This window comes from Danio rerio, chromosome 4, assembly GCF_052040795.2.
Source record: "Danio rerio strain M-AB ecotype USA chromosome 4, GRCz13ab, whole genome shotgun sequence".
In the NCBI taxonomy this organism is placed as follows: domain Eukaryota; kingdom Metazoa; phylum Chordata; class Actinopteri; order Cypriniformes; family Danionidae; genus Danio; species Danio rerio.
The window spans coordinates 43,931,326-43,953,629 of NC_141024.2; the positions used below are offsets into that span (position 1 = coordinate 43,931,326).

Sequence of the window (22,304 nt, forward strand, 5' to 3'; positions counted from 1 at the left end):
TGTTCAGAATTGTAGTATTATAAAGTACAACTGGCGAATGGCATGATTTAGTGGGTCTCTTGTCATCTTTAATGAGCGTGTTCAAGATTTCAGGCTTTGGATGACATGGAAGGGATCATATTTGAAAGATATGCTTACTAGTTACCTTTAAAGGGCACCTATGATGCAAATTCACCTTTGGAAGCTGTTTAGACAGAAGGTCATTGTTGCAAAAAGGCTTAAATGTGCTCCACCACAAAAACATCAAATAACCTTACTTGTTATTTTGACTCATAAATCTCTGCTTGATCTGTCTCATCATATCTGTCTCTGTACTGTTTATCCGAACATGACGCAGTAAAAGTAGACATGCATGTAGGAACGATGGGTTGGGAGAACCAGCTCATTTGCATATAAAGGCAATAAAAAAGATGCTAGGATGTCATCTTACTATAAATGTTCATCTTCAGCAGGCTGTAATACATAATTTGAGGGATATTTTGAGCTGAAACTTTAGACAATCTGGAAACCACAAAGATATATTTTACATCTTGTAAAAAGAGTAAAATAAGTGTTATAAAAAATATGATTTAGTTTTTTATTGATGAACAACTGATGATGATTTGAACTTAAAAGGCTGCTGCCAATAGCTTTTTTAGGCTGATGCAATAATTACCTTCATTCAGGCAGGCTTCTGTCACTGCTTCTGTCAGGCAGGCTTCCGTCCCTTTTGGTTTGCTTAGGAAATGGTCACAATCAGATTCCCCATTCTCATCTTCTTCGGTATCCATTCAATGCATTTCAAGATCATATCAAGAGTAAGAATCAATACAGGATCAATCAACTTGATCACATTTGCTCTCATTATATTTGTTCTGGCAAGCAAACAAAAATTAACATTAGAAATAGAGTCCAAGTAAATTAACCACTTTTCTCCACGATGGTGACATCAGGGTAAAAAAAAAAAAACTTTTTTTTTTTTTGTAAAATGTAAAGAACTAAAACCGTCAATTCTCAATAAATCTCATAAGGACTTTTGTAAACATCTGACAGAAATAAAGTCAATCAGGTAAGCAATGAAGGGCGAGGCAGTGGTGCAGTAGGTAGTGCCGTCACCTCACAGCAAGAAGGTCGCTGGGTCACTGGTTCAAACCTTGGCTCAGTTGGTGTTTCTGTGTGGAGTTTGCATGTTCTCCCTGCCTTCGCGTGGGTTTCCTCCGGGTGCTCCGGTTTCCCCCATATTCCAAAGACATGTGGTACAGGTAAATTGGGTAGGCTACATTGTCCGTAGTGTGTGTGGATGTTTGCGTGGATGTTTGCCAGACATGGGTTGTGACTGGAAGGGCATCTGCTGCATCAAAACTTGCTGGATAAGTTGGCGGTTCATTCTGCTGTGGTGACCCTGGATTAATAAAGGGACTAAGCCAACAAGAAAATGAAATGAGGTAAGCAATGAGCAAACAGTAAGTGTTCATCATAAGTGCTCAATCGTTTTTCAAACTCTCCAGAATGAAGCAGTTACACGCTACACTACAGTTATAATGCTCATTCTTGAGCACAATGAACATCGAAGACACGTTTTACGCGTTTGCTTTTGAATTTTGAGACCACCAGCACTAGCTATTAGAATTAGTGCTGCAGGAGTGCTCTTTGTACGTTATTATGTGACCATAGAATGACCAAACAAGAACGTCCTCCTCAAGTCATATTGGAAACGTTATTATATGACTAAAGGAGAACCATGTAAAAATGTCCTGTTAATGTTAGAAAAGTTCTCTTTGTAAGGTTATTATGTGACCATAGAATGACCAAAACAGAACGTTCTCCTAAAGTCCTACTGGAAACGCTATTATATGACTAAAGGAGGACCATGTGGAAACATTCTGTAAATGTTAGAAAGCTACTCTTTGTAACGTTATTATGTGACCATAGAATGACCAAAACAGAACGTTCTCCAAAAGTCATACTGGGAGCGTTATTATATGACTAAAAGAGAACGTTTTAAGAACATCCCTAATGTTCTGTAAAGGTTCTGGACTTTTACTACCTTTATGGAAATTTCAGGGAATGTTGCGAAAGGTTGCGAGAACGTCGCCTCCTAGCTGGGAAGAGTAAGGGATGTTTTATATGAATTCAAGGAAGGATTCTTACTGGTACAGTATGTTATTGATGTAATGGATGAAGTGAAGAAGGATTTCAACAGACAAGACTTAATAAAGGAATACGTCATAATTAAAAATGCCATACCTGCAGAATGGTTAACAAGAATAGAAAATATGGAAGAAAATAAACAAAGTAAAGATGTGATTGTAAGATTTGGAGAGAAATGGTGGAATTTGAAAGATAGAACTGTGAAAATGATTTATGGGTTTTTTAGAGATGGGGTTTTTAAGAAACCGCGTGCAAATGAGTACTGGATACGGATGTTTAAAGATGTAAATGAAGACAACATATGGGCTAATATAAATGGCAAATTAGTACAGTCAAAAGTGGAGAATTTGGAATATTTGATCAGAAATAAAGCAGTTTTTACAGATATAATTTTAAACAAAATAGGGATGGAGGAAAGAGTCACATGTAAAGTATGTCAAGATGCAGATGAAGGATTCTTACACCAGTTTTTATATTGTAATGAGTTGAAAGATTTTAATGACAAATGCAAAAGCATTATTTTAACTTTGAAAGGAGAAAGAGATGACGAACTTGAGTGGGAAAAGGTGTTGATGTTGGGAGTGAACAAAGAATGTAATAATGAAAAACTCAAAAAAAGCTGTATTAGATGTGTGGAATGTGTTTAAGAGGAAGGTGGAGAAATATGTTGAATGTCTGTTTTATTATTTTAAGTTAGAGGAAATGCAGGAGGCTTTTTATGATGTTTTTACTCAAGAAGTTAAAATTTTTTTTAAATGACACAGGAATGAAAATGCCTTTTTTAAAATGTGATTATACCTTTTAAGAAATTCTACTTGCAACATTTTATGTTTAAAATGTATTTTTGTGAAGATATGATGTAATACGGACCTTTTTAATGTTTTGTCTGAAGTGAAATGTGTATAAATAAGTGAATTGTATGAATTTTGAACAGTATAATACAGAAAAAAAAAAAAAAAAAAAAAAAGGCAATGCCCGATCTCATCTGAACTCGGAAGTAAAGCAGGGTTGGGCCTGGTTAGTACTTAGATGGGAGACCGCCTGGGAATACCAGGTGCTGTAAGCTTTTCCAAGTCCTTTATTTGGCAGCTGATACACTTCACCGTGTTACAGCTCTGACCTCAAGACCTCAAAAAATAAATAAATGAATAAATAAAAAAAAAATAGTTACCAGAATTAATAAACCTTCGGGGGCCAGACAAAATTAATTTGCAAAAAAATAGATTAAAACCCTGGATAGCCGTGGCAAACACTCAACCACCATACACACAAAGAAAAGAAAATAAAGATAACCCAACACACACTTTAAATTAAATCAACTGTTATATTTTAACAACCAGTACAACGAAAAGGTTTTCTAAATCAAAAATATACTTTTCATCACTGTTCAGTCATAGATCTATAATCAAAATTAACACTTCTTAGGTAACAAAAGGAAACAACAAACAAACAATTCAATAATAATGTTTAGATAACACAAAAATAACAAACAAACAATAATAATGTGTGGCTGATCGAATGTAAACAAGAGAGGGAAAAATGTAAAGAAAGCCTATGTGATAAAGTTGTAATGTGTGTGTGGAATGTGTGGGTGCATAAATGGGTGTAAATGGACAATAGTTACTGACCCAGGGACACCGACGCTGTTCTGCACAGGTCCACCTTTTCCAGGAGAATTTCAGACCCCTCGCACACAATACTAGAGAAGTCGCCTGGTCACCACATCCACAAATCGCTTCCACCCCTCAGTTTCTTTTCTTCACCCACTCATTGAAACCAACAGCTCTCCACCTTACACCGTTCTTCTCCTCCTTCTCCAATTCTTTACCACCAAATACAAGGACCGACACCAAAAGCAAAAAGAAGCCCCTCTCTGTCCTTTTCTGCCACTTTTATTATCTCAGATTGTTTACCTGACCTTCTGCTTCCTCCCGACCCCCGGAAGTATTGTCTGGAAGCGATAGGAAGGATCGGCCGGAGCAGCGCCCCCTAGTAGCACTTGAGAAAAAATAAAAATTAAAGAGCATCCATCTCGCCACAAGTGTCAATGGACTTCATGGTAAACGAACAAGGAATGACCTACACAAATGAGACAGCACATGGAGCACAAGGATCAGAGACAAACATGCCTGAAACAACACTAAATGAAGAAATTGAAGAAAGCCGTAATGAAACATGGCCATTGGTAGTATCAAGGAGAAAGCAGGAAGAAAAAGAAAGAGGACAAAAACAGAAAAAAGACCTACAATCGACTGTGACCACTGAAGAAAGTGAAGGACAAAGGAATGTATCAACACAAAAACAACAGCTGATCAACAAGATCTTCAAACAAACAAGATACCAGAGAGAATATAAAAAGGAAGCTACAGTGACACTGACGGTAAGAGACATTGAGAATATAACAATAAGCATGATCATTAAAGCTGTGGAAGATAAAGCTGGAAATGGGAAGTTAATTGGATTGAGAAAAAATAATAATAATGAATATGAAATGACAATGGAAAGCAAAAGAGACTGTGACTCATTGTGGAATAGAGTAATGCTAAATGGACAAGAATGTGAGATAAAAAAGTTGTGTGCAACAGAGAGAATGGTTTCATTTATAAACCTACCCAGCTACATACAAGATGAAGAAATTGCTAATAAACTGAACAACTGGGGTGTTACTCCAATACTGCCAATCAGAAGACAGTATTATCCTGGGACATCGGTGGCAGATGGAACAAGATTTGTCAAGGTAAAGTTCCCTAAGGAAGTCAAATCTTTACCTTATACCAGTGGTTCTCAAAGTGGGGGTCGGGACCCCTTGAGGGGTCGCGGAACAATGAAGGGGGGTCGCCTGGTGATTTCCAAAAATCTACTTATTATTATTATTAGGCCATAAGACTTACCATATTTTATCCATAACCAACTGAAGAGAAAAAAACAGTCTTTTATAGTTACTATAGTAGCTTATTTACTAGTTCTATTGGATTGCGACCCCTGGGGTAATTACATTATATTAAAGACAATAGCGTCAGATGCAGCAGATTGATTTTATAACACCAGGTTAAACTTTCTGGCCCATTTACAGCACTCACATACAAAATAAAAAACTAAACGAAGAATAGACTTTGGTCTATTGGTGTGTGTGTGCGCCATTGCATGCAAGTTTTCTGTATTTATAACCACCTCAGAGGATAATGGGGGTCGCGAGTCACTGGTATTGTTATATTAGGGGTCGCGTGCTGAAAAGTTTGGGAACCCCTGCCTTATACTGTCAAATTCATGACAGAAGAAGGGATGAATTACTTTCGAGTTATACATGACAACCAAGTAAAAACGTTTTAGCACAGAACACGAGAAGAAAGACTGTCCAAACTTTAAGTGCAGAGAATGTCTTCAGCAGGGGCATTATGCACGGGACTGTGAAGTCCTGTGGTGCCAAAGCTGTGAGAAGACAAAACGGAGATGCATCTGTACAAAAGAGGAGGGGAAAGAGCATGAAAGTATGGAAATACAACAAACTGATGAAAATATTACAATGGAAAGGAAAGAAGATGAAAGAACAGAAGACAACAGTACACTTCAGGAGGATGACAGAAATTAGCAAAAAAGAAGAGGAATGGAAATGAGAGAAGAGGCAAATAAGGAGCAGACTAACCAAACTAACAAAGAAATCCAAATGTCAAAAGTTTGAAAGATTAATGTGTTTGACTGAATAATGTGATGTATAATGTTTACAAGAAACAAAGTGGGGAGAAAATGTTAGTAATGAAATAATGAGAATGTGGAATGGAGAGGTATACAATAACAGCGACACAGAAAGGAGAAGAGGGGTAGCTATTTTAATAAAGAGAAGAATATTTGAAAAGGTTGATATAGTTCATAAAGATATAAATAGAAGAATGATTATTTTGAGAACTGTATATAATGGAAAATGTATACATTTATGTAATATACATGCACCAAATGAGGAAAAAGAAAAATACTAAATTCTTTGAGGAAATGGAAAAGTTATTGGAGGAGAAAGAAAATATTTACATTTTAGGAGATTTCAATATTGCAATGCAAACAATATATATAGAAGATTCAATGGAATTTAGAACAGATAGAGGGAGAAGTGAACTACAGAAAATGAGTAAACACGATTTGGTGGATGTGTGAAGAGAAAAAAAAGTGTCATATCAAACATATAGTGAGAGTGATCATGGGTTTTTATGGATAATAATGAATTTTAGAGAGATTGAAAGGGGACCAGAAGTGTGGATATTAAACATGGAATTACTAAACTAGAAATCTATCAAACAGAAATAGAAAGCATAATAATTAATAGTGTGAAAGATGAAATATTTGAAATGGATAAAAGTTTTTGGTGGGACAATTTCAAGTATTTAATAAAAAAAAATATTCAATTAATTTGACTAAAAAATACAAAGAGTGAAAAAAATAAAAGAAACAAGAATTAGAAAAGAATGGAATGAAGAAATGAGTAAAGTAAATAAGGAAAATATGGAAAAGATAATTGAATTACAGGAAGCATTGAGGAAAATAGAAGAAGAAAAATGTAAGGGAGCAATGATTAGAAGCAGAGCAAAACATTGTGGAAGGAGAAAAAAGTAAAAAATTTTTTTTTTTGAATTGGAAAAAACTAAATAGAGAGCAGGGGCCGTATCGGAGACATGCTCACGATGTCATGGCGAATTGGCCGATGGTGACGATTCGCCAAGTAGAGCGGCGGCCTGGCAATCGATTGATCTGGACCGGTGGTTGCTGAATCTAGGGCGCGGTTCGGGTTTATTGCAGGCTATGCTGCGGTTGGATGGAAGCGCGTCCTCGGCGTCTGGAAGAGCGGCGGCATATCGGGCCCAAGTTAAGACCGCGGCCTCTGTTAATATGCTCTGCCGAGTGCTGATGCGCTGGATGTCGGCTTGGAGTTTGCAGAAGGAGCAGTGTCATCCTAATGAAAATATGCCGTTTGGACAAGGTTACAGCGATTGGATGTGCCAACGGTGAAGTCGAGAGAAAACAGAGATATGACGTGTTTGACTATTTATAGGGGTTTGCTCTTGAGCTGATTGGATAATAGAATGATTGTGTGTGTGATGAATTAGCCTAGTCAAAGACGAATCATGCTCCTCCCGATATTTGTTTATAAAACATCACTTATTCATTTTATTTTGTAAATGTGTTATTTTCAAGGCTGATCTCAAAAGTATAATAATTTTAATAACAACCTTCAGCATTCAGTGGGACAGTTTGCTGCTGAGTGTGACATGGCAGGGAAAGAAACAGCCCCTCTAAGTCAGAAACCATGCTGCTTGAGTGGAAAAAGGGGGCCATCTTGTTTGAAGGAGAGTCCTTTTTTATGAGGAATGAAATGTGAGATTAAAAGATGGATCAGTGCAGCAGCAGCAATAATGCAGTTGATGTGATTGTCTGTTGTGGTGAAGGAGCTGAGACGAGAGGCAATATTCTCAATTTACTGCTCAATCTACATTCCTACTCACACCTGACTACCGGACACATTTTACAAAGAGTTATGACCCGCCTGTTTGAGTCATAAAAGATAAAAGAGAGATGAGCCAACAAAATAGCCTGAATGCAAATTATTTATTTTTAATTTATTTACAAATTATACTGCAGTGTTGGAAAACAGTATACCGTCACTCAGCCTTTTTAAACATTATTCAGACATGAAACATCCTGTGTAATGAGAAAATGTTTTACTGCATTCATGTCATGTGTAAAACTTTTTGTCCATGTGTTTCTGTGTAAAATCCTGTAACTGTACGATTTCTCTCCAGTGTAGATTCTCTTTTGTGTTTTCAGATGTGTTAACTGATTAAACCTCTTGTCACAGTTTGAACACTTGTACGGTCTCTCCAGTGTGAATCGTCTGGTGTGGTTTTAAATTTGGAGCTGTAATAAAAGTCTTCTCACACTCAAAGAACATATACTCTTTTACATCAGTGTGGATCTTTATGTGTTTATTAAGGTTTGCTGATCGGTTGAAACTCTTACCAAACTGAGTGCATGTGAATAGTTTCTCTCCAGTCTGGGTCTTCATGTGTTTATTAAGGTCTGATAATAGGTTGAAACTCTTCCCGCACTGAGTGCATGTGAATGGTTTCTCTCCAGTGTGGATCCTCATGTGTTTATTTTGACCTCACTGACTGGAGTGTTTTTAAAGCTGTTGCAAACGATCTGGATTAGCTCACAGAGACTGTAACATCTTATATTCTGTGAAGACCGGTGCATTCCTTCCTGGACTCAACTCGCATACAACAATGACAAACCTTGGTTCACTGTAAAAGTTAGACAGCTACGTCAGGCCAAGGAGGTTGCTTACAGGAATGGGGAGAGAGCCTTGTATAAGCAGGTCAAGTACACACTGGAAAAGAAAATGAGAGTCGCAAAAAGGAACTATTCTGAGAAACTAAGGAGACAGTTCTCTTCCAGCGACTCAGCATCCGTGTGGAAAAGCTTAAAAAACATCACAAACTACAAGACACCATCCCCCAGCACTGTAGACAACAAGTGACTTGCAAACAATCTGAATGAGTTTTACTGTTGGTTTGAGAAAAAAAAAACCCATACCCACTCTGAACTGCTCTTCATGTCACCATTAACACCTCCATCACCCCCGTCTCCCCCATACCTGCACTTCAGTTCAGTGAAGATTATGTGTGCCAGGTCTTCAGGAAACAAGAGGAAAGAAGCACCAGGCCCAGATTTTATAACACCAGCCTGTTTAAACTCCTGTGCTGACCAACTGGCCCCCATCTTCACCCTGATCTTCAACAGAGATCACTTGAGCTGTGTGATGTGCTCTCCTGCCTCAAACGCTCCACCATCATCCCCATCCCAAAGAAACCTAAACTTAGAGGTCTAAATGTCTACAGACCGGTGGCGCTGACATCGGTGGTCATGAAGTCTTTTGAAAAGCTAGTGCTGGCCCACCTGAAGGACATCACTGAACCCTCACTGGACTCTCTTTAGTATGACTACAGAGCAAACAGGTCTGTGAATGATGCAGTCAATATATGACTGCGTTATGTTCTGCAACTCCTAGACAGGCCATGGCCTATGTGAGGATCTTGTTTGTTGACTTCAGCTCGGCTTTTAACACTATCATTCCAAAACTTCTCCTGCCCAAAATAACTCCGCTCTCTGTGCCCACCTCTGTCTGTCAGTGGGTCAACAGCTTCCTAACGGACAGGCAGCAGCTGGTGAAGCTGGGAAAATTCACATCCAGTATCTGCACAATCAGCACTGGCACCCCCCAGGGGTGGGTTCTTTCCCCATTGCTCTTCTCCCTGTACACAAATGACTGCACTTCAAAGGACTCCTCTGTCAAACTCCTGAAGTTTGCAGACGACACAACACTTATTGGCCTCTTTCAGGACAGTGATGAGTCTGCTTACAGACAGGAGGTTAAGGACATGGCTGTCTGGTGTGGTCACAACAACCTGTAGCTCAACACACTCAAAATAGTGGAGATGATAGTGGACTTCAGGAGAAACCTCCCTGCTCTTCCCCCACTGAGCATAATGGACAGCACTGTGGCAGCAGTGGAGTTATTCAGGTTCCTGGGCACCACCATCTCTCAGGACCTGAAGTGGGACACTCACATTGACTCCATTGTCAAAAAGCTCAACAAAGGATTTACTTTCTTCGTCAGAAGAGGAAGTTCAACCTCCTAAAGGAGCTGCTGAAACAGTTTTACACCTCCATCATTGAACCAATCAATGCTCGGACTGCTGAGCGAATCACTGGTACAACCCTCCCTACTCCCCAAGAACTGTACTTATCCAGAGCGAGCAAAAGGGCTGCAAAAATTACTCTGGACCCCTCACATCCAGCACACTGCCTCTTTGAACTTTTAACATCTGGTCGACGCTACAAAGCAATGCGCAGCAGAACAGCCCAACTCAGAAACAGTTTCTTCCCTCAGGCAATCCATCTCATGAACACTTGATAATAATAACTGTGGAACCAACATCACTACTCTCTATACACTCTTATACACATATACACTTTTTTAACAACACACTTTACATGCCAATTTGCACATACAGTTGCACATATAACGTTGTATATAGGAATATAGTAATAGTAATATAGCTCTACATACACTTGTCTATTTGAATATTTGCATTCACTACTTACTGTTTTTTATATATATTTATTATCTGCTTATTGCCCTGTCTCTATAAGTCTGTTGCACTGTAGAAGAAAATAAATTCCTTGTATGTGCGAACATACCTGGCAATAAAGCTCAGTCTGATTCTGATTAAGGTCTGAGAAGTTCCTGAAACTCATCCCACACCGAAGCTGCGGTCACATTAGAGTTTGAGCAAGCAAAACTCTGTTGTACAGCACTGCAAAAAGGGGCGGGATTAAACAAGATGATTAGACATTAAAAAAAGTGGGCGCTTGGTCCATATTTTAAATTTCTGTCCAGAGAGGTCATGTTTTGATCTTCAATTGGTCCTACACAGTCAGGTGATGTGATTTCGCAGGTCAGAGTTCACCAAGCTTGAACTTTGTAAGGCAGTGAACTGCAAAACTTGACGCACAAACTTGTATTTCCAGTCTGAAGCCTTCATGTTTGTATGAGAGGAAGTCTATGGGAGAAAAGTCCAGTGTGACCGCGGCTTAAGTGCAAGTGAATAGTTTCTCTCCAGTGTGGCTCTTCATTTGTAGATTAAGGGATGATGATTGGCTGAAACTCTTTGCACACTGAGTGCATGGGAGTTGTTTCTCTAGTGTGGATCCTCATGTGTTTATTAAGGGATGATGATTGGCTGAAACTCTTCCCACACTGACTGCATGTGAATGGTTTCTCTCCAGTGTGGACCCTCATGTGTTTATTAAGGTGTGATGAGCAGTCAAAACTCTTCCCACACTGAGTGCATGTGAATGGTTTCTCTCCAGTGTGCATCCTCATGTGTTGATTAAGGGATGATGAGTGGATGAATCTCTTCCCACACTGAGTGCAGGTGAAAGGTTTTTTTTCTCCAGTGTGGATCATCATGTGTAGATTAAGGGATGATGAGCGGATGAAACTCTTCCCACACTGAGAGCATGGAAATGGTTTCTCTCCAGTGTGAATCATCATGTGTAGATTAAAGAATGATGATTGGCTAAAATTCTTCCCACACTGAGTGCATGTGAATGGTTTCTCTCTAGTGTGGATCCTCATGTGTTTTTTAAGGGATGATGATCGGCTGAATCTCTTCCCACATTGAGTGCATGTGAATGGTTTCTCTCCAGTGTGGATCCTCATGTGTTGATTAAGGGATGATGAGTTGATGAAACTCTTCCCACACTGAGTGCATGTGAATGGTTTCTCTCCAGTGTGGACCCTCATGTGTTTATTAAGGTGTGATGAGCAGTCAAAACTCTTCCCACACTGAGTGCATGAGAATGGTTTCTCTCCAGTGTGAATCATCATGTGTAGATTAAGGAATGATGATTGGCTGAAACTTTTCCCACACTGAGTGCATGTGAATGGTTTCTCTCTAGTGTGGTTCCTTATGTGTTTATTAAGGGATGATGATTGGCTGAAACTCTTACCACACTGTGTGCATGTGAATGGTTTCTCTCCAGTGTGGACCCTCATGTGTTTATTAAGGTGTGATGAGCAGTCAAAACTCTTCCCACACTGAGTGCATGAGAATGGTTTTTCTCCAGTGTGGATCCTCATGTGTTGATTAAGGGATGATGAGTGGATGAAACTCTTCCCACACTGAGTGCATGTGAATGGTTTTTCTCCAGTGTGGATCCTCATGTGTTGATTAAGGGATGATGAGTGGATGAAACTCTTCCCACACTGAGTGCATGTGAATGGTTTCTCTCCAGTGTGAATCATCATGTGTAGATTAAGGTTTGATGATTGGCTGAAACTCTTCCCACACTGAGGGCATGTGAATGTTTTCTCTCCAGTGTGGATCCTCATGTGAATCTTAAGATCGTCTTTTCTTCCAAAACTCTTTCCACACTGAGTGCAGGTGAAACAATTCTTGTCCCTCCTTTTTAAAATAACTTCAGTCTGTAAATGATTTTTTCCCTCAATTTTGACATGATGTTTCTCCTCTTTACTCCCCTCATTCTCTTCAATTAGGTCTGAAATAAATAAAACATTAGTCTTCATTAAGTCTTAAAACTCTCATCAAAAGCTGAAAAGTGAAAAAACACTGGAAACATTGGCTACACACACTGTAATTTTGATGCACATTAAATGTAAAATAAATCAGATCATATTTTGTTTGGTCCATTAACATGTACACATTTAAGAAGATTCAATTCAATTCACCTTTATATATCTAGTGCTTTTACAATGTAAACTGTGTCAAAGCCGCTTAACATAGAAGTTATGGTAAATTGAAAGTGTCCTGTTTTCAGCGTTTCTTACATAATTGATCACAAAAGTAATTTTGGTCATTGTAGTAAAGTTCGTTGTTGTGTGGGAAGAAGAAGACAGGGTCGGTGATATCAGGTAAGCAATATATTTTATTATTTAATGCACACCACTTGCAGGCTGTGTCTGTGCATGTGTGTGCTCTCTCCACTCCCGACTGCTCCTCCTGTTCTCCTTAAGAAGGGAGTCTCTCCGGCCCAATCACTAGAAAGACAGGTGTTATTTATCATTTCTAATTGACCTGCTGATTAGCCGCCGGGCTCCTAGCATGCTCTCCCCCCTTATTGGGTGTTCGATCACGCTTACATCTCCACATACTCTCCCAGATACCTTACCTCCACTCGCCCAATTGCACACTTCCGTGGGTTGGCCGTGAGCCCGGCCCGTCTCAGAGCTGACAATACCGCTCTCAGATGTTGCATATGCCGCTGCCAATACCTTAAATGATGATGTAGTCTAAATAAGCAGCGGCATATGCTGTATGAGGGCCGAGTATTTTATACATTAGGTGCTGAAACGTTGCCGGTGCCCCGAACAGCCCGAACGGAAGCATCACAAATTGGTGCAATCCAAACGGCGTAGTGAAGGCTGTTTTTTTCGCGGGATATTGGAGATAAGGGGATCTGCCAATAGTCCTTTGTTAAATCCAATGTCGAGTAATATTGAGCAGCACCTAACCGGTCGAGCAACTCGTCAATACGCGGCATTGGTTAAGCGTCAAATTTCGACACAGCATTCACCTTGCGATAATCCACACAGAACCGGACCGAGCCGTCTGTCTTAGGTACTAAGACAATCGGGCTGGCCCAGTCGCTGTGGGATTCTTCTACTACTCCCATTTTCAACATATTACTCAATTCTTCCTGAATCACTTTTTTCTTGTGTTCAGGTAGGCAATACGGCCAGGTCCTAACGACCACGCCCGGTTCAGTCTCGATATGGTGCTGGATCAGGTTAGTACGACCAGGCAGGGGCGAAAACACGTCTCACGTACTCACGTTGAAGGTGCCGGATGTCGAGGAGCTGGCTTGCTGAGAGATGATCGCCCCCCCGTAACCAGAGCGTTCTACCACCTCGTAATCGATATCACTGACTCGTCGTGTGACCACAAACGGCCCTTGCCACTTGGCAATTAATTTAGAGCTGGAAGTGGGTAGCAGTACAAGTACTTTATCTCCCTGTGAAAATTTAAGGAGTTTAGTGCCCTTATCATATCGCCGGCGTTGGTCATCCTGGGCCTTAAGCAAATTCTCTGTAGAGAGCCGCCCCAGTGTGTGGAGTTTTGCTCTAAGGTCCAGGATATATTGGGTTTCATTTTTACTTTTTGAAGGCTCGTCCTCCCAAGCCTCTCTAATGACATCCAAAACCCCTCTGGGCTGTCTGCCGTAGAGAAACTTGAATAGGGAAAACCCTGTGGAGGCTTGGGGAACCTCCCGCACAGCAAATAATAAAGGCTCCAACCACTTATCCCAATTTTTCACATCCTCCTGAACAAATTTACAGATCACTGATTTAAGCGTGAGATTAAATCTTTCCACCAGCCCGTCTGTTTGTGGGTGATAGATGCTGGTGTTAATAGATTTAACGGCCAATAATCTGTAAAGCTCGCGCATCGTGCGTGACATGAACGCGGTGCCTTGATCCGTGAGAATCTCCTTGGGGATTCCTACTCGGAAGTTTATCCGAAACAGCGCCTCCGCAACACTCTTTGCTGAGATGTTACGGAGCGCCACTGCTTCCGGGTATCGGGTTGCATAATCCAACAGAACTAATGCAAACCGGTGCCCACGTGCGGATCGCTCTAATGGCCCGATGAGATCCATACCAATTCTCTCGAAGGGGATCTCCATAATTGGTAATGGGCGCAACGGCGCTTTTGTGGTGGCCGGTGGATTTACCAACTGACATTTACGGCACGCAGTGCACCATCTGCTGACGTCACCGTGAATGCCTGGCCAAAAGAATCGGGTCATGAGGCGAATTAGTGTGGCCGCCTGACCTAAATATCCGACCATAGGATTAGAATGAGCCGCCTGAAAAAGCATTTCCCGGCGGTTCTTTGGTACTAATAACTGGGTTGTATCTTCTTTTGTTTGAGTGTCTTGGGTCACTCGATACACCCTATCATTAATAACCACAAAATACGGGTAGGAGAGGGGTCGATCAGGCTGGAGGATTTTCCTATCAATAACCTGCACTCTTTTGAGTGCATTTTTTAGCGTATCATCACGCGACTGCTCCAGGGGAAAGTCCTTACACTGGGAAATTCCCAGCCCTTCCCCTGAGTCAGCGCGTTACGTCACCGCCTGGGATTCCCCGAGCTGAGCGACACGCCCCCTATCCGGTGATTTCTTCTTCCAAGAAACACCCGCACATAAGACTCCCAATAATCTATTAAATCCAGGCCAATTAGTTCCCAGAATTAGCGGGTGTTTGAGGTGCAGGTTAACTGCTAACTCTACTCTATGCTTTTTCCCCCGAAATTGTGAGGGTGGGCGGCAGATGTCGGAGCAGGCCGGATCTCCTGGGACAGCAGACTCCAGATTTGCTCTCGGTCCTCCCGCTGGGCCTCCATGAGGACTTGGACCATAAAATATTAAATATCCTTTATTTAATGCCTACAAAAACGTATGTGTGATTGTCAGCATGGGACAGTTTGGAGGAGAGAGGGAGGGGGAGGGTGAGAGGGAGGGGGAGGGAAGAGGAGAGGTGAGGTGACGAGTCGGGCTCCAAAGTGACCTGCAGTTTGGCAGTATTTCCAGTTTCGACTGAACAGAAGGGAGATGTCACGTGGTAAATATGAACTAGAGGTCTGCATTAGAGCTGAAAATCTTTGCCCAAACCCGGAGGGACCCGAAAAAATCAAAATCCATCCCTGCAAAAGGTGAAGCAAATGATGACGAAGTAGTAAAAAAGCAAATTTTGACGGCGGTCAAAACAAAACAATCCTACCCAAAACTTGCAAAGTTAGCCAGATCAGAACTCTGCATCTCGGCCTGTAGGAGTAGCAGTGAAACGGTGTTCAGTGCTGCTGGACCCCATGAAAGCAAGACTGCGCTAAAGCTTGTGGATTTAATAATGTTCCTCCACAAAAACACTTAGCCTAATCTTGGTGAGTAAAGGATTTTTAAATTATAAATGAATATTAATAAAACTATATAATCATAATGTATACAGAGTATACAGGCTTGGCAATATTCTTTCAAAATTCAGCTTCACCTTAATGCCAGATTGTGAAGAGAAGTGGCAAAACAAATCTTGCACAGCCTTTATCTTAATTTCGTTATTGCCAAAATACCCGTCATCATTTAGAGTTTATTTTAATTTGATTTGTTAAGCAAGATTTCTTTTCATTGGTGTTAGCCAATTTAATGGCTAAGGGTATGTATACCTAAGTTACAGAGGACGTACTTTATTTTTTTGTTCCAACTTCCTAGTGGCATATAGTCTACGTTTGTTACGAATAAATTATGTTAAAACATATAAATGACTCATTCTTTAAAAAAAAAGGCAATAGAGCTGTGTGCATGAGCACATTTGTATAATGTCGTCTGTAAACGGGTTCGGGCTTTATAAAGCTGTCAATCAAAATGTACCTGTCAGGCTCAGGCTTCATCGTGCCTAATTTTTATGGCCCGATTACAGCTCTCTGCATTCCCGCTGCTGTAAATCATTATTGAATTTTCTAAATAAATCATTATTATTATTATTGAACTAAATTGAATTGAGAGAGAGAGAGGGAGAGAGCGGTGCTGTGCATCGATTGGCGTGCTCTTTATCTCTCTCTCTGTGTGTGTGCGTGCGAATGAGAGGAGTGTCTCCCGCACAGAAGAATACAAACAAGACAAACAGGTGACCGCGAGCCTAAGGTCACATATAAGGTATTCAGTTTCTGAATGGTTTAGGCACAAGCTAACAGTTTAGTAATGCTGTCTGAGCCTTACGTCATAATTTTTTTTTATTACGCCAGTAATACCGGATACCAGGGTAATATATGGAGGCGGTTTGACGGTATCAAAATTTAGATACCGTCCAAGCCTTCTTGGAAACGCTGTTCCTGGATGTTCTTCAGTTCCACCAGCGTCTCATGTTGTTGTTGGTGGAGGACCGAAAGGGCCTGGATAGCTTCCGCAAATGGCAGTCTTGATTGAGTGGTCATTCTGGCAGTGAGTCATATTGATAAGACATAGATTTGAAAGCTGTAAATGGCCTATTTTATTCATTTATAATCATAATTATGACAAAATGTTTTTTCTAAAATTTGTAAAGCAGACAGGGAATACTTGTTCATTCTCTGCCTAACTCGTAAACACATCAGAAAAAAAAAGTTCTGGGGTAACAGCAGAACAAACAGCTGAATATTTGCCTCACAGACATGAGACATAACTGTACAGCATCGTCATAAAGGCTGGAATGTGCACCTTTCCCCTGCTGTTGGGTCATTTTATCCATTCTGTGGTGATTTTGAGGCTTAATTTGGCCATACCTCAATTCTATCTGGGCAAATTTACTTTTCGTTATATTCATGGTTTTCTTCTTTTGGCCTCTATTATAACAACATTTTTTGATTGCAAAGCCATGACAGCATATAATCATTCATTTATAATTGTTGGGGTTTTCTGTGATGACAGTCAACATTGTTTCATTGGTCTTCACCCATGGCATGGCAAAAAAGGAAATGGGTGAGAGTACAAAGGAAGAGGATTCTCATTTTGTGTCTCTTGTTTTGTTTTCTCCCCGTAGTTAGTGCTGAGGGATTTGTGTTTCATTGTGATTATTGTTATATTGTTTGTTTTGTTGTTGATACTGCTGTTTGTGTGTGAAAAGTACAAAGTGTTTATTATAAATTATATTATTATTTTTGACTAAGACAAACCTTTTCTGGTTCTCACTGTTTGTTATTTATTTGTTTATTTATTTGTTTATTTTAGAGATGCACAGATGTATCGAACAACCGGTATCGGTCGATATAAGCTTTTTCCCCCGCAATCGGACGATTTTTAAAAAAATATTCGATAATCAGTGCCGATATATCCTGTCAATGAAGTTGGGTGGGACTGTGATGCGCTGTGTAAAGATGTCTCTTGTCTGGAATTACTTTGAAGTAGGTCACAATGAGGACAAAACTGCAATTTGTAAGCTACGCACAGCAAAAATTTAGCGAGGTGGAACTTCAGTGAAACATTTTAACACAACTAATTTGATTACACACCTTAAATGCTGACATGCAAAGGAATATGAAGAGCTCCTTAAAGCTAAAGCAGAGGCCGCTTTAGCTGCAAAAGTTAAATGCCAAACTCCCTCTATCACGCAAGTGTTTGACAGCGCCCGAAAATTAAAATCTGACAGCACGAAAGCGAGTGAAATTACTCACAAAGTAATTAAATTTATTACGCTTGACGACCAGCCATTCTCTGTAGAAGAAGACACTGGATTTCAGTGACTGGTAAGACATCTTGAGCCTCGATACACTTCATCAAGTCTGCGTTATTTCATTGACATCTGCTTACCGGAGATATACAGCCACGTGGCTGATCACGCTCACAAGCTGCTTCATAACGACTCTGCGATGAGTTTCACCAGATATTTGGTCTTCAGATGTAAGCCCTACTAGTATGCTTGGTGTCACTGCGCAGTGGATTGATTGTGATTTTAAACTTAAAGTCTTGCTTCATTTACAAGAATTTACCAGATCTCGCACTGCAATGCCGATCTCTTAAGCTTTCACTGATATGTTACGAAAATGAAAAATTGACAGATCAAGAGTGCACGCTGTGGTGGAACATGGCTAAAGCCATGACGGACCGTGAGATTATGAGTTTGCCCTGCATGGTGCATTCCCTCCAGTTGGCTGTCAACGAAGGCATTTTAAGCCAAAGAAGTGTGACAGAATTGTCACACTAAAGAGATTAGCAAAGAGGATGCGTCTGCTGCTGATATTATCCCCCTTCTCGAGACTCTAAAAAGGTTACTCATCAAGGAATGCGACAGTGTACCCGGAGTTAAAACAATGAAAAAAGCATTGCTGGATTCAGTGCAAGAACACTTCAGAAACACCACTTAAAACCACATTTGCAGTATCGCAACCATCCTTGACTCGCAATATAAGAACAAGTTTTTTTTTTTAAACTGACATGAAACGGCAGATGCATGACTTAATAGTTGAGGGGATTAAAAAACTCGGACATCCTAGAGACAGGGACATGTGTACAGAATCTAGAAGGTAAGTTCAATATAAAATATAATAATAAGCTATAAAATAGGCTTTTCAGTCATTCTCGTTTTTAACACATCTGATAATTTTTTAGATATCATTCAACAAAAGAGGGCTCACATAAAAGCAAAAGAATCTTCAACAGAATCTATCTCTGCTATATTCAATGAAATAGTTTATGTAAAAGGAATTGTGGTGGAGAATGCGAGTGTGTCAACGCAAGTTAGCATTTAACTAGCAGAGCCACTGGTTCCCAGGCACGAGAGCGCACTAACGTACTAGGTTGCTAATCAGGCCCGTCTGCCAGAAGTTGTACAACTCGCAAAAAAATACCTGTCCGCTCCTTGTACGAATGTCGATAGTGAAAGAACTTTTAGCTCACTCAGGTGAAAAAAACCATATAAATTAAATGAAACTAAAATTCAGTTAAATACCCGCAAATACATTTTTAGTACATTGTTATTTTTTTGTGTTAAATAAAAGTTTGATGGTTTTACACTATAAATATACTAATTAAAAGTATGTTTATACTTCAGTAGGACTTTAGTACACTTGACAAAAGAATACCAAATACCAGTAATACTTAAATACATTTTTTGTGTACTACAATAAAGTACACTACAGAAAAAACATCCAAAAGACTTTTATTAGTGTATTCTTCAAAAGTGTGCTTTAAATGCTTTAAACATTAGTTGGTTTTAGGACACTGTTTACATACTAATCCTAAGTTTAAAATAAGTTAATATATAAAAAAATCTAATAGTAATGTATTGTAGTAGAAGTACATTTTTCCAAAAATTACAACATTTACAACTTAAAAATATGATTGGCAGAATTGTAGAAATGCTGGATTAAGATCATCTAGGGCACAGGTGTCAAACTCAGTTCCAAAAGGGCCGCAGCTCTGCACAATTTAGTTCCAACCCTAATTAAACACACCTGATCAAACTAATTGAGTCCTTCAGGCTTGTTTGAAACCTACAGGTAAGTGTGTTGGAGCAGGGTTGGAACTAAACTGTGCAGGGCTTCGGCCCTCAAGGGATTGAGTTTAACACCCTTGATCTAGGGGGTCGAACCGAGATCGCAATCTTTTTTCGATTAATTGTGCATGTGCTTTAATATTTGCTGTACCTAGTACTTAGTATGATTATAATTGTCATGTTTGAATAGATTACCATTAATGACAAAATGAGTTTTATTTTTATTTATTTTATTTGTTTGTTTGTTTGTTTGCTTTTGCAACAAGGTTATTGTTGTAAAATAAAATTGTAAAATGTTGTATTTCAATGTGTACAAACTGAAAACGAAAAATAAAAATATTATGGAAAAAAATAAATAAGAACAAAAATATTAACATATTACGCTTGTAACAATTTAAGTCAGATGTTAAAAAACAGGAAAAAAACAACAACTAGGCTGCACACTCAGGGCTGCAAGATGGATTTAATTTAGTATTCTTATTATTAAAATATATCTAAATGAGGAATAAATGACTGAGTTGGTCTTTGAGAATGAAAACAAACCTGTTTGTTCCTGCAGATCTTCCTGTTTGACTGTGAATGTTTCTTCAATCTTCACATCTTCACTCTCCTCTTTAATAAACGCCATCTTTATAACAGTGTGGAGATCAGTCGCTTCAGCAGTTTTTCTCTGTGTTTAGACACTTTATCCTGTTTAAAATGAACAAAACAATAAAAATGTTGTTTAAAATAAATAAAACAATGAACAGAAACAAAATAACTTTTCTTCAACACTTGATTCAACAGTTTCTCTATATGAGAGTAATTAACAAACAGAAATCAGGTAAGTTAGAGCAAGAAACAATAGTCACAAATGAGCTGATTAAAACGAGTACTCCATTTCTTATAGTGTTTTATACTTAGAATGGAATGACATTATGCTATTTAAGAAATTAAACCTTCATTAAAACACTTATTACTCACATTTCTGTTACTTTATTCAAACAATAGCCCCCATTCCTCTGAGTAAAATAGTACTATGTTGTATAAAGGGTTAAAATAATGTCAACAGCAGGAACATAATTTAGCATTGGGTGAAAAACCTAAAACTTCAATCAATTGGGTTCTTTTTCTTTTTCTTTCGTTTTATTTGGCGGATCGCATCAGTTCTTGTGCATTACCGCCATCTTACTGTAACCTGATTCAGAGACTCTACTCTGTTCCCATAATCCCTTCCCCTAACTCAGACAGAGACTTCGCATCCGCCAGCGCTGCGTCTCCAGCTCTTCTGATTTCTGCTTACTCCTCCCACTATGTCAGGTTCAGAAAATAACTCCCTCCATCCCAGCCTTAAACTTTATAATTTTACATTAAAATAATTCTAATGATCATATCTTATTAATCAGTCCTGTGTCTTTCAAAAATCTAAACAATGCAGTGTACTTATGCCTTCCTACCTCAGGATTTAATAAAAATTTCAATGTAAACTAATAATCTCTTTCTTTCTTGACTTCTTCCAATAACGTTCTTCTTTCTTCATTATACCGCTCACAATGCATGATCACATGTTCAGATTCATTTTTCCCACACTCACATAGACCTGTTCTGTGCTTTGCCATTAACTTCATTGTACTGTTAAGTCCAGTATGCCCAATTCTTAGTCTGGATAAAATAGTATCCCCTTTCCTTTTTCCACTCGAGTGCCTCCCTTAACACACTTGTGGCTGAATATTACACATTTGCCTTCCATTCTTTCCTGCTTCCCATTGGAAATGCCGTTTACCCATTATTTGTTTTTTTTATTATTGCTTTAACTTCACTTCTACTGTAATTCACTTCCATTCCTGTATTATCTTCCATCGTAGTTTGCTTTGCCATTTTATCTGCAGCTTTATTTTTTTTAATCCCACATGAGCCGGCACCCACATAAACACATAGAGGTAAAGTTGGTTTTATATTCACATATTCAGACTTTCCCCTTTCCCCAATAATTTCATAAAAGCATTATTTGCCAACTTTAAACAGCGAAATCACTATCAAAGTACAACATTGTTCACAGTTAAATAAACAGTGTTAATGTTGTTTTCAAGTCATAGTTGTATGCTAATTCAGATCAAATATTCAAAGTAACATGGTAAACAATACAGAGACTTCTAAATGAACGAATGTGCGAATATAAAAACAACTTTACCAATCATGAACACTACCTTTACTTTTTCTCCTTTTAATTTATACAACTCTTGTAATATTTCAATAACTAAATCTTGACTACAGTCTGAGTGTTTTGCTTCAATGCTTAAAATAGCAGAAATACAATCTGAGCAAACTAAAACTTCCTTAATTCCCGCATCTTTCACTCATTGCAATGCTAAACTTATTGCCAACGTTTCCCTTTGTGTATACTGATAATTTGTTTGAAATCCTTAATTTATTTTTCTATTTGGAATTACATATGCTATTCCTAGCTGGTCATTATCTGGATTTTTTTATGCATCTGAAAAAACATGTATTCTACAAACAATCGTTTTATATCTGTGTAGAAGTTTTAAAACAAACCTTTCTCCAGTTGAAACATCGCAGGAACGGCGCAGCCTTA

General features: G+C 39.1%; 2 protein-coding genes and 1 pseudogene across 4 annotated transcripts in view; 1 reads left to right on the forward strand and 2 right to left on the reverse strand.

Annotated features, from left to right (window-relative positions):
- The window catches only part of LOC148681128 (uncharacterized), a 21,845-nt pseudogene extending 13,215 nt beyond the window's left edge, over positions 1 to 8,630 (reverse strand). Inside the window, exon 1 of the transcript XR_015942617.1 lies at positions 656 to 8,630. The product of XR_015942617.1 is annotated as an uncharacterized LOC148681128 (transcript). The remainder of the gene's footprint in view (positions 1 to 655) is intronic.
- Positions 1 to 22,304, forward strand: part of LOC148681130 (uncharacterized) — a 51,436-nt gene that overhangs the window by 8,448 nt on the left and 20,684 nt on the right. The gene's annotated exons all lie outside the window — the stretch shown is intronic.
- Positions 7,704 to 22,295, reverse strand: LOC148681131 (uncharacterized). Of its 2 annotated transcripts, none has more exons than XM_088650339.1 (3): positions 22,265 to 22,295; positions 20,273 to 20,419; positions 7,704 to 12,240 (listed from the first exon to the last, which is right to left on the reverse strand). In XM_088650339.1, the coding sequence occupies exons 2-3, from the start codon at positions 20,355 to 20,357 to the stop codon at positions 10,820 to 10,822; spliced, it is 1,506 nt and encodes a 501-aa protein (XP_088506465.1). In that variant the 5' UTR covers positions 20,358 to 20,419; positions 22,265 to 22,295; the 3' UTR covers positions 7,704 to 10,819. The 2 variants fall into 2 exon arrangements, with proteins under 2 accessions (XP_088506465.1, XP_088506466.1); XM_088650340.1 differs by having other exon boundaries at positions 7,704 to 16,695.

What these genes read in the sequence shown, in the direction of transcription:
- LOC148681131 (XM_088650339.1), bottom strand. Translation starts at nt 20,357, where the DNA reads ATGGCGTTTATTAAAGAGGAGAGTGAAGATGTGAAGATTGAAGAAACA. An exon ending in AGATCTGCAGGAACAAACAG is followed by an intron (nt 12,241 to 20,272) that starts GTTTGTTTTCAT and finishes TATTTATTTCAG; the next exon opens with ACCTAATTGAAGAGAATGAG.